Source organism: Hippocampus zosterae, chromosome 7 (assembly GCF_025434085.1).
Source record: "Hippocampus zosterae strain Florida chromosome 7, ASM2543408v3, whole genome shotgun sequence".
Lineage (NCBI taxonomy): Eukaryota > Metazoa > Chordata > Actinopteri > Syngnathiformes > Syngnathidae > Hippocampus > Hippocampus zosterae.
This window is the reverse complement of record NC_067457.1, coordinates 864,172-875,196: the sequence shown is the minus strand read 5'-3', so window position 1 is coordinate 875,196 and position 11,025 is coordinate 864,172. Positions and strand designations below refer to the sequence as shown.

The 11,025-nt window shown below is 56.0% G+C and overlaps 1 protein-coding gene across 1 annotated transcript; it reads left to right on the top strand.

Moving 5' to 3' along the window:
- Positions 1 to 2: 2 nt before the first annotated feature.
- On the top strand, positions 3 to 9,100 carry LOC127603219 (ubiquitin carboxyl-terminal hydrolase 31-like). The gene is made up of 16 exons (XM_052069336.1): positions 3 to 2,343; positions 3,218 to 3,355; positions 3,517 to 3,605; positions 3,713 to 3,805; positions 3,919 to 4,054; positions 4,136 to 4,286; positions 4,363 to 4,543; positions 4,629 to 4,744; positions 4,824 to 4,914; positions 5,040 to 5,117; positions 5,238 to 5,367; positions 5,605 to 5,724; positions 5,793 to 6,018; positions 6,086 to 6,244; positions 6,359 to 6,511; positions 6,579 to 9,100. The coding sequence occupies exons 1-16, from the start codon at positions 1,792 to 1,794 to the stop codon at positions 7,925 to 7,927; spliced, it is 3,762 nt and encodes a 1,253-aa protein (XP_051925296.1). The 5' UTR covers positions 3 to 1,791; the 3' UTR covers positions 7,928 to 9,100.
- The last annotated feature ends 1,925 nt before the right edge of the window (positions 9,101 to 11,025 follow it).

Below are 11,025 nucleotides of genomic sequence, written 5' to 3'. Positions count from 1 at the left end.
AAACAAATAGCTGTTTAGAATAATTCTGCAACACATTCCAGCAGTATTTATTTCATACATTCAGAAGCCATTTTTTAAATGTTTATCTTGGCTCCTCTCCCACTATGTAAAGGTGGATGTTACTTTTTGGGGGTGTGGGGTCCAATCAGTTTTCAGCACCTGTGTTGTTATGTCCATCTCAACTGCCCGGGGCCTTCAGACTTCATCGTGCTGGTCCACGTCATTTAAACTGTCACCAATGGCATTGTTTCTTGAACTAGTCAGACTTCAAGTTCATCAGGGGAGCTGGCGCTCGATATCATCATTTTCCCCTCATCCATTGATTGATTTGCTCAGAGCAAGCCAAGTTTGCTTCAATAGGGATCTGCGCATCCATTCACAAGGCGTCTCTGGTGGGTAGGACATGATGTACAGTATTTTATTCAAATGTTTTGTGTTCCCCCCCATGTAAATATAGAGTCTAAGCGTCTGCAGGTGATTTTATATTCCATTGTTTTCTGTTTTTAATTCATCTTGTGGATAAATGTTGTCCACCTTTCTCGTGGGGAGGGCGGGGTGGGGGGGGGGGTTGTCTCATGCAGCGGCACCTTGTGATTGGCGCTCACGGCGGAGACTGATGGAGCAGAGCGCGGGCATCATCCGGCAACATCCACCTGCTTCCCTCCATCCTGGACCAGTGTTGGGCTGCGACGTCATCCGTCCCCGCCCTGCGCGAGCTCGCCTGCAGTGTCGCTGCCTCCAGATGAGGATGGCCGCGCTCCACGGCCTTGCCACCGAGCCTTGTCCCGACCGGCAATTAAGGGGCTCCGACGACCGAACCGCGTGACTCCAGCACCCCCCCCTCCTCCCCCTCCCAAACCGTCGGCCGGCGCACAAGCGTGTGAGGAAGCGGCGCTCCACGGGAAAGCGGGCGGCGGACTTCGAAGCTCCGGTCGCCTGGCACCGCGACGATGATGACCACCGCGGAGGCGCATTAAAGAAGACGAGAAATAAGTCCAACGCTCGAGCCCCGTTCGAGGATTCGAGAGCGTCGCGCCGTGGGATGCCTTTTGGACCGGGTGGAGCCGCGCGTCGTTGAATAAAAGATGAGGGACACCCCCCGCCCCACCCCACCGCCCCGCTACTCGGGAGCGGTTGATGTTTATTTCTGAGGGTGCACCTCCATGACGTGGGCCCATCGACGCCGCTGGAGACGCGATGCGCGGGCGGGCTAGCGTGCGACAGGCGCCCCGGTCCGAGCGGTTCTTCTCCACGGCCACCGCGCGGCGTTTGCGTTGATGCAAGCTGCTCCCGTCCGTCTCCTTTCACAACTTGCGAGGCCTCGACGTGGAACATGCCCGGGCCCTGTGGACGACACGACCGACTGATATCGCGTGGGGGCTGCAGCCAAGTGCTGTAAACAACGATTTCAAGCGACCCCCCCCCCCCCCCCCTCCGTTTTCTGTTGTCCTCAATAGGCGAGCTGGAGCTAGAGCCGACTTTGGGCAAAACGACAACAACAAAAGCAGAATTATACTATACGTTATATTTTAGTCTTTTTTTGTGGGGAGGGGGGGGGTGAAAGGAAAACACTCAGCATGTCTCGTTGTCAATAACATATTTACATAACAGGGTTGTTTTTCAAAAGTGGGACAAAGCCGGGGACAACTCAGCCCAGCGCTGGGAGAACATGCAGACTCCACGCAGGAAGGCGGCGGCCCAGATTCAAACCCGGAACCTGAGAACCGCGAGGCAAACGTGCCGAGCTCTCGTCAAGCCCTTTCTCTAAAAGGCCACCAAGGAGCTGCCGCCATGTCCAAAGGGGTCAGCAACAAGGAGAAGAAGTCGTTCAGCAAGAAGCTGTTCCGGAGGAGCTCGGTCCGCTCGGTGGGCAGCTTCATGAACAGAGTTCTCCGGACTCTCTCCACTTTGTCCCACTTCAGTAACGACGAGCAGGCCGCCCGCGATGACCGGGACGATGCCTCGTCGCTCCCCGCCGCTCCTCAGTCGGACGACAGCGACTGCGGGGGCTTCCCCTTCGGCGACAAGGTGCCGGGCGTGGCCGGGCTCAAGAACCACGGCAACACCTGCTTCATGAACGCCATCCTGCAGTGCCTGAGCAACACCGAGCTCTTCGCCGAGTACCTGGCCCTTGAGCAGTTCCGGGGCGACGGTGGAGGGGCATCCCAGACCGGCGCCGGTGCCGACACCAAGGCGAGCAAGTCCAACGGGGTCCTGGTGCAGAAGAAGTCCGCCCAGCAGCAGCAGCAGGAAGACTCCGGGGAGGTGACGGAGCAGCTGTCCGGTCTGGTTCGAGCTCTGTGGACCTTTGAGTACACGCCCCAGCACAGCAGAGACTTCAAGGTAGGCTCTGGCTTGTGACACTTTGATAAGAGACCCTTCTATCCAGTGTGATTCGGATTCTTTTTTTTTTTAATTTATTGTGGTTGAGAAAAAGTCCAAAATTCTACCTTCAGGCCACCCCCCCCCCCCCCCCCCCATTTTTGCAGTTGCTGTGCCTCGGTCAGGTGACAACGTGTCATGTTTGATGGAATAGTTGACCTTGTGTCTTCTTTTTTTTTTTTTTTGACAAATCATAAAACCTCCATCTTAAAAGCAGAATGTTCTGCTGAAAAGGGGCCTGCTTTCAGGGGGATGAGGGGGCGTCGAAGCTCAAATGAACCGAATTTACCCTTTGGAGCCGCCCGCCTCTCCCACTTCTCAGCTTTGGTACCAAGCAAACCTTTTTCATCTTTGTCGCCGAACAATGTCGCTACTGCTCCTCTATTTTCAGCTTTTCAAAGTGAATTTGACGACTCTGTAGTTGCGTCCTCAAAGCGCTCCTATTTTGGGCCCTTCCCCCCGCCCCCTTCTCCCTTAGCCAGGTTGCCAGCCAGAGTCTGAACTGTGACAGGTTTGAGATGTTTTCTTGTTCGAGCGGCAGCCTCGAAATGTGCACAAACACTCTGGCGGAGTCGGAAGGAGAATTAATGGTGAGGAGAAAGAATCCTTCCAAAGAGTCAAATAGCAATATGAGGAAAAATTTGGTCGGGAATGCGACTCGATCTTTTTGTATCTTGCTGCTGGAGAACGGAAACGCCGAACGTATCGGATCCGTCTAGCGAGCGAGCTACAAATCTGTCTTCAAACGACCTACCGACAAACCCGTCTTGTCGATGCGACCTCACGTATCTTCTCCATCGATCTGGCTAATAAGGCGTTTGTCTCCCCGACGCAGAACGTGGTGTCAAAGAGCGCCCTTCAGTTCAAGGGCAACTCTCAACACGACGCCCAGGAGTTCCTCCTGTGGCTGCTGGATCGAGTCCACGAAGACCTCAACAACATCATCCGTCCTGACGTCAGGCCACCCAGGACGGTAAGCGCCAAGCACGCCGGGTTTATTTTCAGATGGGGCTAAAAATACTCCACGCGCAGCTACAGGAAAAAAATCGACGCTCGTACACCGATGACGTGTGCGATTCTTTTTATTTTTTTTTAAATTGGGTGGTGTGCACATCCCCGTTTTTGGCCTTCCAGCCTCCGGCGGAGAACGAAAACGCCCCCGGAGGATCTCCGCTGCCAGCGCCCGGCTCCTTTGTGCAAGAACTTTTCCAGGCTCAATACAGGTACCCAGCATCCGCCCGGCCGCTGTTTGTCTTCCGACTTGACAACTTGGCAGGTTGACCACGTGAAAGTTTCCCAAAACGTCAACCTCGTCGGCGTTTGTGCGCAGATCCTCGCTGACCTGTCCTCACTGCCAGAAACAGAGCAACACCTTTGATCCTTTTCTCTGCATTTCGCTGCCAATCCCCGTGCCTCACACGCGGTGAGTTTGCGGCTGGCCGTGAAAAAGAGGCGGGCGGGCGGACCGGTGAAATTGGCAGCTGCGCTTTGATTGGCTTTCTTGCTCCCTCACCGTGCGCTCGTGCGGATTCGCAGGCCGCTGTACGTGACGGTGGTGTACCAGGGCAAGTGCTCGCACTGTATGAGGGTCGGGGTGGCCGTGCCTCTGTCGGGCACCGTGTCCAGGCTCCGGCAAGCGGTGGCGCAGGAGACCAAAATCCCCGCTCAGCAGGTACGTCGTCCTCCACCGCCGCCCGCCGCGCGGCGGCTCGGGAAGCGCCGCCTTAAGGGGGCCTCCGCGTCCGCCCTGCAGATCGTCCTCACCGAGATGTACTCGGACGGCTTCCACCGCTCCTTCTGCGACGACGACGACGACCTGGACATCATCCAGGAGAGCGACTCCATCTTTGCCTTCGAGACGCCCGAGCTCTTCAGGCCCGATCAGATCCGCTCCAAGCGAGGCGGTACGCTGACCCGCTCCTTGGAAGAGTTGTTTTTCTTGTCGTCGTTTCATCGAAATCATTTTTGACCACGAAACAGGGAGCCCGCACGCCAACCTCAACCAGAACAACTTGAAGTACAGCACGGATAACGCTCGGCTATCCCCGCAAATCCAGGAGGCCGCCACGCCGCCCCTCAGCCCCAACAAGAACGCGGGACCGCAGGAGAAGGTGGTGCTCTTGGTCTGTAACCGAGCCTGCGCCGGACAGCAGGGACGCAGGTACGGCCGAGAGGAAGCGGCCGAGGCTCTGAGCTGCGGAGTCCAAGTCTCGGCCTAACCGGGCCGCTTTGGGGACCCCCCGCAGGTTTGGCAATCCTTTCATCCTCTACCTGGAGCGTACGGTCACATGGGAGGGCCTCCAGAAGGAAATTCTGGAGAAGATGCGTCACGTCTTGCGGCCTGGAGCCGCTGTGCAGGCACGTGCTGTGACACGAAGGCAATTTTGCCAACCCGCCCGCCCGCCCGTGACGCGGCTGTCCTCTTGCCGTCTCGTAGGCAGGACCCTTCACGTTGCGCGTGGTGGGGGTGGTCGGGATCACGTATCTCCTGCCTCAGGAGGAGCAGCCGCTCTGCCATCCTTCTGTGGAGAGGTAAGGCCGTCCGCCACCGCGAGGGGGCATCGCCGCCGATCGGGGGGGGGGCATTTCTGTCACATTCACGGGATTTGACGGTCCAACTGCCACTGGCTCAAAAGCACCTCTCCTCTTTTCAACAGAGCATACAAGTCCTGCGGTGCCGGGGGGCCGCCGCACGTCAAAATTGTTGCGGAATGGGACAAGGAGACGAAAGACTCGTAAGTCCTACGCAGCGAATTGAGGCCTCGTGCACGCCGCCGCCAGCTGCCCCCCCACAACCCCACCCCCCCCCCCCAATCCCCCGCCGGGCTCGAGTCACCGCTGCGGTTTACTTGCAGTCTCTTCAAAAGAGCCGAGGACGAATACATCCCCGATGCCGAAAGTGTGCGCCATATGAAGGAGCAGCACCTCCAGCCTCAGAACTGCTCACTCGCTCAGTGCTTTCAGCTCTACACCAAAGAGGAACAGGTGCGCCGCCATCGTCGACGCCTTGTCAGTCGATTTCAACATGAACATGAACAAAAAAAAAGGGAAACTTTGCAAGTGTGCTTGAAAAGGTACCGAAAAAGGCGTCCTTGACTGGATTAAAAAAAGTGACCACTAGAGGGAGCCTGTGTAGCGCAAGAGCTAATTGAAGCAACCAAACCGAGGAAAAAAAGAAGCACAGTGGGTTGGATTTGAGTTTTGTCAATTTCCGTTGGCCAGCTCGCCCCCGATGACGCCTGGCGCTGTCCGCACTGCAAGCAGCTTCAGCAGGGCAGCATCAAGCTGAGTTTGTGGACTCTGCCTGACATCCTCATTCTTCACCTCAAGCGCTTCAGACAGGTATGGGTGGGGGTGAGGTTTTCGGGGGTACGCCACTGAATTTTATTTTTTTTTTTACATTCCTTCAGGATGGCGATCGTCGAATGAAAATGCAGAACATGGTCAAGTTCCCGCTGACGAGCATGGACATGGCGCCGCACATGGTGAAGAGGAGCCAGAGCAGCTGGAGTCTCCCTTCGCACTGGTCGCCGTGGAGACGGCCGTACGGCTTGGGCCGGGATCCCGAGGACTACCTTTACGACCTCTACGCCGTCTGCAACCATCACGGGACCATGCAGGGAGGACATTACACAGGTAGGCGGCCTCGGCGGACCGGCGAGTCGGGCCGACGCCGACTTTTTTGCATTTTGGAATCTGGCAGCTCAGTGTAAGAACTCCATCGACGGGCAGTGGTATTGCTTCGACGACAGCGACGTTCATCCCATATCGGAAGAGGACGTCTGCAAGCAGACGGCGTACATCTTGTTTTACCAGAGACGCGCCACCGTTCCGTCTTGGTCTGCCAACAGTTCGCTGGGAGGTAAATTGCGGTCTTCCTCGCGGCTTGTGTACGTAGTCCCCATCTCGGGGGCGTCCGTTCGTTCTTTTGTGGGATTCCCCGACCGTACCATAATTGACGCGAGATCAACTTCAGGCTCGACGAGTTCTTCCCTGTGCGAGCATTGGATCAGCCGTCTGATGGGAAGCCGTCCGCCGAGCCAAGCGTCGTCCGGTTCCTCCAGACGAACGTCGTTGGCCTCCCTCTCCGAGTCGGCGGAGTTTGCCGCCGAACGCAGCGAGGATGACGGTGAGCGCGCAAATTCCTCCCGTCGCGCGCCGCGCCTCTTCTGACGCGAAGCCTTTCCGGCGCGCAGGCTTGTGGAGCCGCCCGGCCGTCAGAGGCGCGCAGAGGCAGAGCTTCTCGTCCAGAACGTCCATCGCCAGTCCGCTGGTGCTCAGCGAGAACGGCCAGAAGCCTTCCTGGTGCGCTGCCAAGCTGCAGCTGCGTTCCAACTCCCCCTCGCGCTTCTCCCTGGAATCCCACTCCTCGTCTCCGACGCTGGAAATGATCGGGGAGGTGGTCGACACCCACCTGTCGGCGTCCCGCTTCGCCGCTTCGCCCAAGCTGGGAGGTAAGTCGGCCCTGGCGGCGTCGGATCGTAACGCCGGCGCCAAGAGGCTCCTTGAGCAGCTTCACCCCAAAGCGGCGGCGCAGGCCGGGGACAACAACAATCTCGTCAGCGGCGCCGAACAATTCGCGACCGCGAAGGAGCAGAAACAAAGAAACGCGGCCGCGGACGGCGCCAAACGCGGCTCGGCAAAGACCGGCGCAGAGAGCGAAAGGAGCCCCAGGAAGCGGCCCGCCGCCTCCTCCACGTCCTCCAGCTCTTTGTCTCCCGCGTCCCCGGCCGTCGTCAAGTCGCCGGCGAAGGGTGCCGCGTCCCAACCGAGGGACAAGACCGAGGCGCCGCCCAAAGCCAGTAAGGCCGCTTCCTCCAGAACGGCGACGCCTTCCAAAAGAGGCCCCTCCCAAACCCGCGAGGAATTGCGTCCCGACTCCGCCCAGCAGAGGAGGAGCGCCTGGCCGGCCAGCGCGCAGCCTCAGAGGAGGACGGCCGCCAATAAAAGCTCGGCCTCGGGAAAGACCAAAGGAGCCGACAGGAGCGCCGTCTCGGGGAAGAAGGTCCCCAACGCCGCTCCCCCGTCCAGGTCCGGCGCCGGCGGCAAAGCCGAGGGCAGGCCCGTTCGAGCCGCGGAGAACAGGACGGTGGCCCGAAGCTCCAGCAGCAGCTCCTCCGTGACCAGTCTGCGATCCCCGGCCGTCGGCGCCGCGTCCGCCGCCCTGCCGTCCAAAGGCGTCCGAAGGAACAGCAAGACCGAGGACAAAGCTTTGTCCTTCTTCAAAACGGCCCTGAGGCCCAAAGGGGGGCCCAAATCCACGGACGGCGGCAAAACCGCGGCCTCGGACCCCAAAGCGAGTCCGGAAGACGCCGGCGGAGACGCGAGCGGCAAGAAAGCCCAGATGGCGGCCTCGGACGCCGCCGGCGCCGCCAAGGACAAGGAATCCTCCAAAGGTTTGCTGCCGCCCGCTGCCAAATCCAAACTCTCCGAAAGGAGCGAGCAGGCTTCTTCCGCTTCAAAGAAAGAAGCCGCCCGAAAGGCCGCGCCGCCGTCCAGGAAAATCCCCATCAACTCCACGCAATCGAGCCAGAGGTCCAAATGAAATCCACGCCAGGTTCATCTTCGCTCTCCTTTGTGGCGCGGCTCCGAACGCCGAGTCGACGCCTTTCGGTGCTGCCCGCTCGACGGCTGCCGTTCCCAACGCTCGCCGTCCGCTTTGTTCTGTCGTGATTGACCAAGCGACCGGCGGCTTTGACCAAATCACTTTGGATGCTTGTGATGATTTCCAGGAAATACGAGACTGCACTGCCGGCCACCGCTTTAGTTTACTGCGATGTTTTGGTGCGTTAGCATTCGGGAGGCTTGAACTTTCCTTCATTGAAAAAAATATATATATATCTTATAAAGTAGAATATATATGTCTATATTACTTGTGGCGCCCACTGGTGGCCTGGAAGCTCTCTGACTGCCACGCTGTCTCGGAACATTCCTCTCAAAGAACACAAAAGGCCATCCGCCGCCACGCCGCACCATCCAATGAGATCCGCTTTTGCAAAGGCGACAGCACTCTTTTATTTTTGGGCTGTAGCGTACCGGCAGACGTTTTCGTTCTTGACCTGAAACGCATCTTTTTGCGTGGCGGCGGGGACTGAGCGCAGCACGGATTTTTTTTTTAATAATAATGACAAGCTCCGAAAACCAAAACAATGCATGGCAGGAAATAGAACAATAGAAAAAAAACAGAACATGACTTTCATTTTGGAATCAGCGCGCATTCATTTGCATCAAAATCTAACTGGACAGGATCTTTTGTATTGTTATTATTTATTGATTGATTGCGAATTGTCCGAATCCCAAACGTAAGGTTGAGCTTTTGGAGCAGGGTGGTCTCATTTGTTTGTGCGGCGAGGCCCCCCCGCCCCCCGGGCGTGCGCTACGTTGTACCGAGCGCCTTTGCGACGACTCCTCCTTGACCGCTTTGCCGCACGCGTTGTGAAAATGGTTGCATGACGACTGGCTTCTGCATGCACTCAACTATGCAAGCGACGTCTCGCTCGGTTTGATGACGTACGGCTCTCGGCTCTGTACATAGTGTTTCTTAAGTGTTCTATTTTTCCAAAAAAAAACAAAAAAACACGCACACGCACACCAAAACAAATGCCAGCATCAGAGAGCATGTGAAAGGCATCCTTTATCCACGCTTTGTTTGCACAAGTCTACATTTTGTATGAATGTCCACCAACTGCTCATGGAAGTAAACCGGCTGACTTGAAAAGCGAGCAGCGTGTTGCTTTTGTCCGAGGCCTGTTGGCGGCGCGCTTTGTGTGTGCGTGTGATAGACAGAGTCAAAAAAAATAGCTTTTATTCAATGCAAATGGAATCAGTAACCAGAACATTCCATTTTATTCATTGAAAAACAAAGAAAAAGATTTCCAGTTGCATTTCCCATGTTGTCCTCTTGAGGGCGCTGCGCATTTCCCTGCAAATAACAGTTGAGGAAATTGGTGCAAGGGCCAATTTGTGATCCAAATTTCCAAATGGCCTTCTCTTCCGACATGCGACGTTTTATGCTGCCGAAGAACTTGCTCAACTTAAAAGAAAAAAAAAAAGAAGCCTCACCGAGCGCAACCTGGCACGAGACTGTGCTGCAAAGGAAGCCAGACTTCTTCTGCTCCCACATCAATAATCATCTCCAGTTTGTATCGCTTCCAAGAGAGCCTCATTAGCGAGACCTCCTCGGAGAATTCTGAAAGTTTTATCAGAAGATAAGAGTCCAAAAGCGATTAAATAATTCACTTGTTTCGGGAGCGAGCCCGTCAATTATTTGTCCCTCTCACTCCGCTCCAACGGCGCCATACTCGAGTTCCCTTTTAATTGGAGATGAAAAAATCCAGCGAGCCTTGAGTGCGGGCGGCGAGAGAGCAGCTTTTTAGGCCATGCAATATACATGACGCGTGGCCCGATTACATAAGCGCCGGCAGATATCCACGGAGGAGTGGATTCGAGTTTGCCGAGACTTTCGGGAATCACCGGCGACGTGCAGCCTCGTTTAAAAAAAAAAAAGATGAAAAGTTTTGATGAGATTGGAATTTGTTGTCATGCGGAAGGAAGTCGGTGCAAATGGGTCACGTCGCCAACCTGCCGCGGCAAAGAATTCCAACATTTGCATAGACCGCCTCCTGCGGGAGTTGAGATTTGGAAAGTAAGCAAAGCGTGCGAGCGAGATTTGACCTGCAAGCAATCTCGGGAGGGCCGAGCGCCGGGAGAGTCTAATCAGACTCTGGCTGCCGCTTGTCCCCCCCGGGTCTGCACCTTCCCGGCCCCTCAGGCCTCATTAGGACCCGTGCGCACCATCCTCGGAACTGCTCGCGGTGGCGTCTGCTGCTCACTGACAGCATCTTTGTGTGTGTGTGTGAAGATCTGAATATGTGCCGCTGCTACACAAGGAGCGACAGGCGGGGGGTCGGGGGGGGCGTCACAGTGAGTGAATGCACAGCACCGACATCCCCGCCACGTTGGGGCAAAATGATCTGACAAAAGGAGGAGATTTCAAGAGGTGCAGGTGGAACAGGTCAAAGGTCAAAGTACAGCAAGCTGATTCAAATTGCCCCCTCAACAACATCTTGATTTTTTTTTTTTGGGGGGGGGAGGAATTGGTTTGTATTGCTTTTCTGCACATTCTATTCTTGTTTCTCTGTTTGCTGGTTGACTTGCTCTTTCTTCAACATGCTCTCATTTTATTGGCTGACTGACAGGAAGTAAAAGAGAGGAACAGGAAGTGGAGCAGGAAATCAAAGTGCCACCTCTGAGCATGGTGGGAACCAAGCTTTCCAAAATGCAAGAAAGCTTCAAGCAGGAGTAAAATGAAAGAAAGCGCGTCGCTTGACAAAGATGGCCCCCAATGACTGATTGGACCGTTGCCCCCGACTTTCCTGGGATCGACTCGGACTCTGCTGCCCGCAATCTGGCCTTGGAATCTGGCTGGCCGCAAAAGCTAAGTTTTGCATCCTGTTCTTTCTTCATTTCACGCCTCGCTCTGACGTGCAAGTGCAAGCGCGGGGACAAAGTTGCCCCTTGTGCAACTTGTGCTGAGCTGTGCGGCCATTTTGGCTCCTTGAGGCCAAGCACCGACTCGAGGAACACACCTCTGTTTCATGGGATACACAAATGCAAAGAGCAAGGTTGAAAGGATGCGCAAAA

Coding starts and splice junctions, on each gene's coding strand:
- LOC127603219 (XM_052069336.1), top strand. CDS start 1,792: ATGTCCAAAGGGGTCAGCAACAAGGAGAAGAAGTCGTTCAGCAAGAAG. Junction 3,606..3,712: donor CTTTTCCAGGCTCAATACAG/GTACCCAGCATC, acceptor GTTTGTGCGCAG/ATCCTCGCTGACCTGTCCTC. Junction 6,019..6,085: donor GCAGGGAGGACATTACACAG/GTAGGCGGCCTC, acceptor GGAATCTGGCAG/CTCAGTGTAAGAACTCCATC.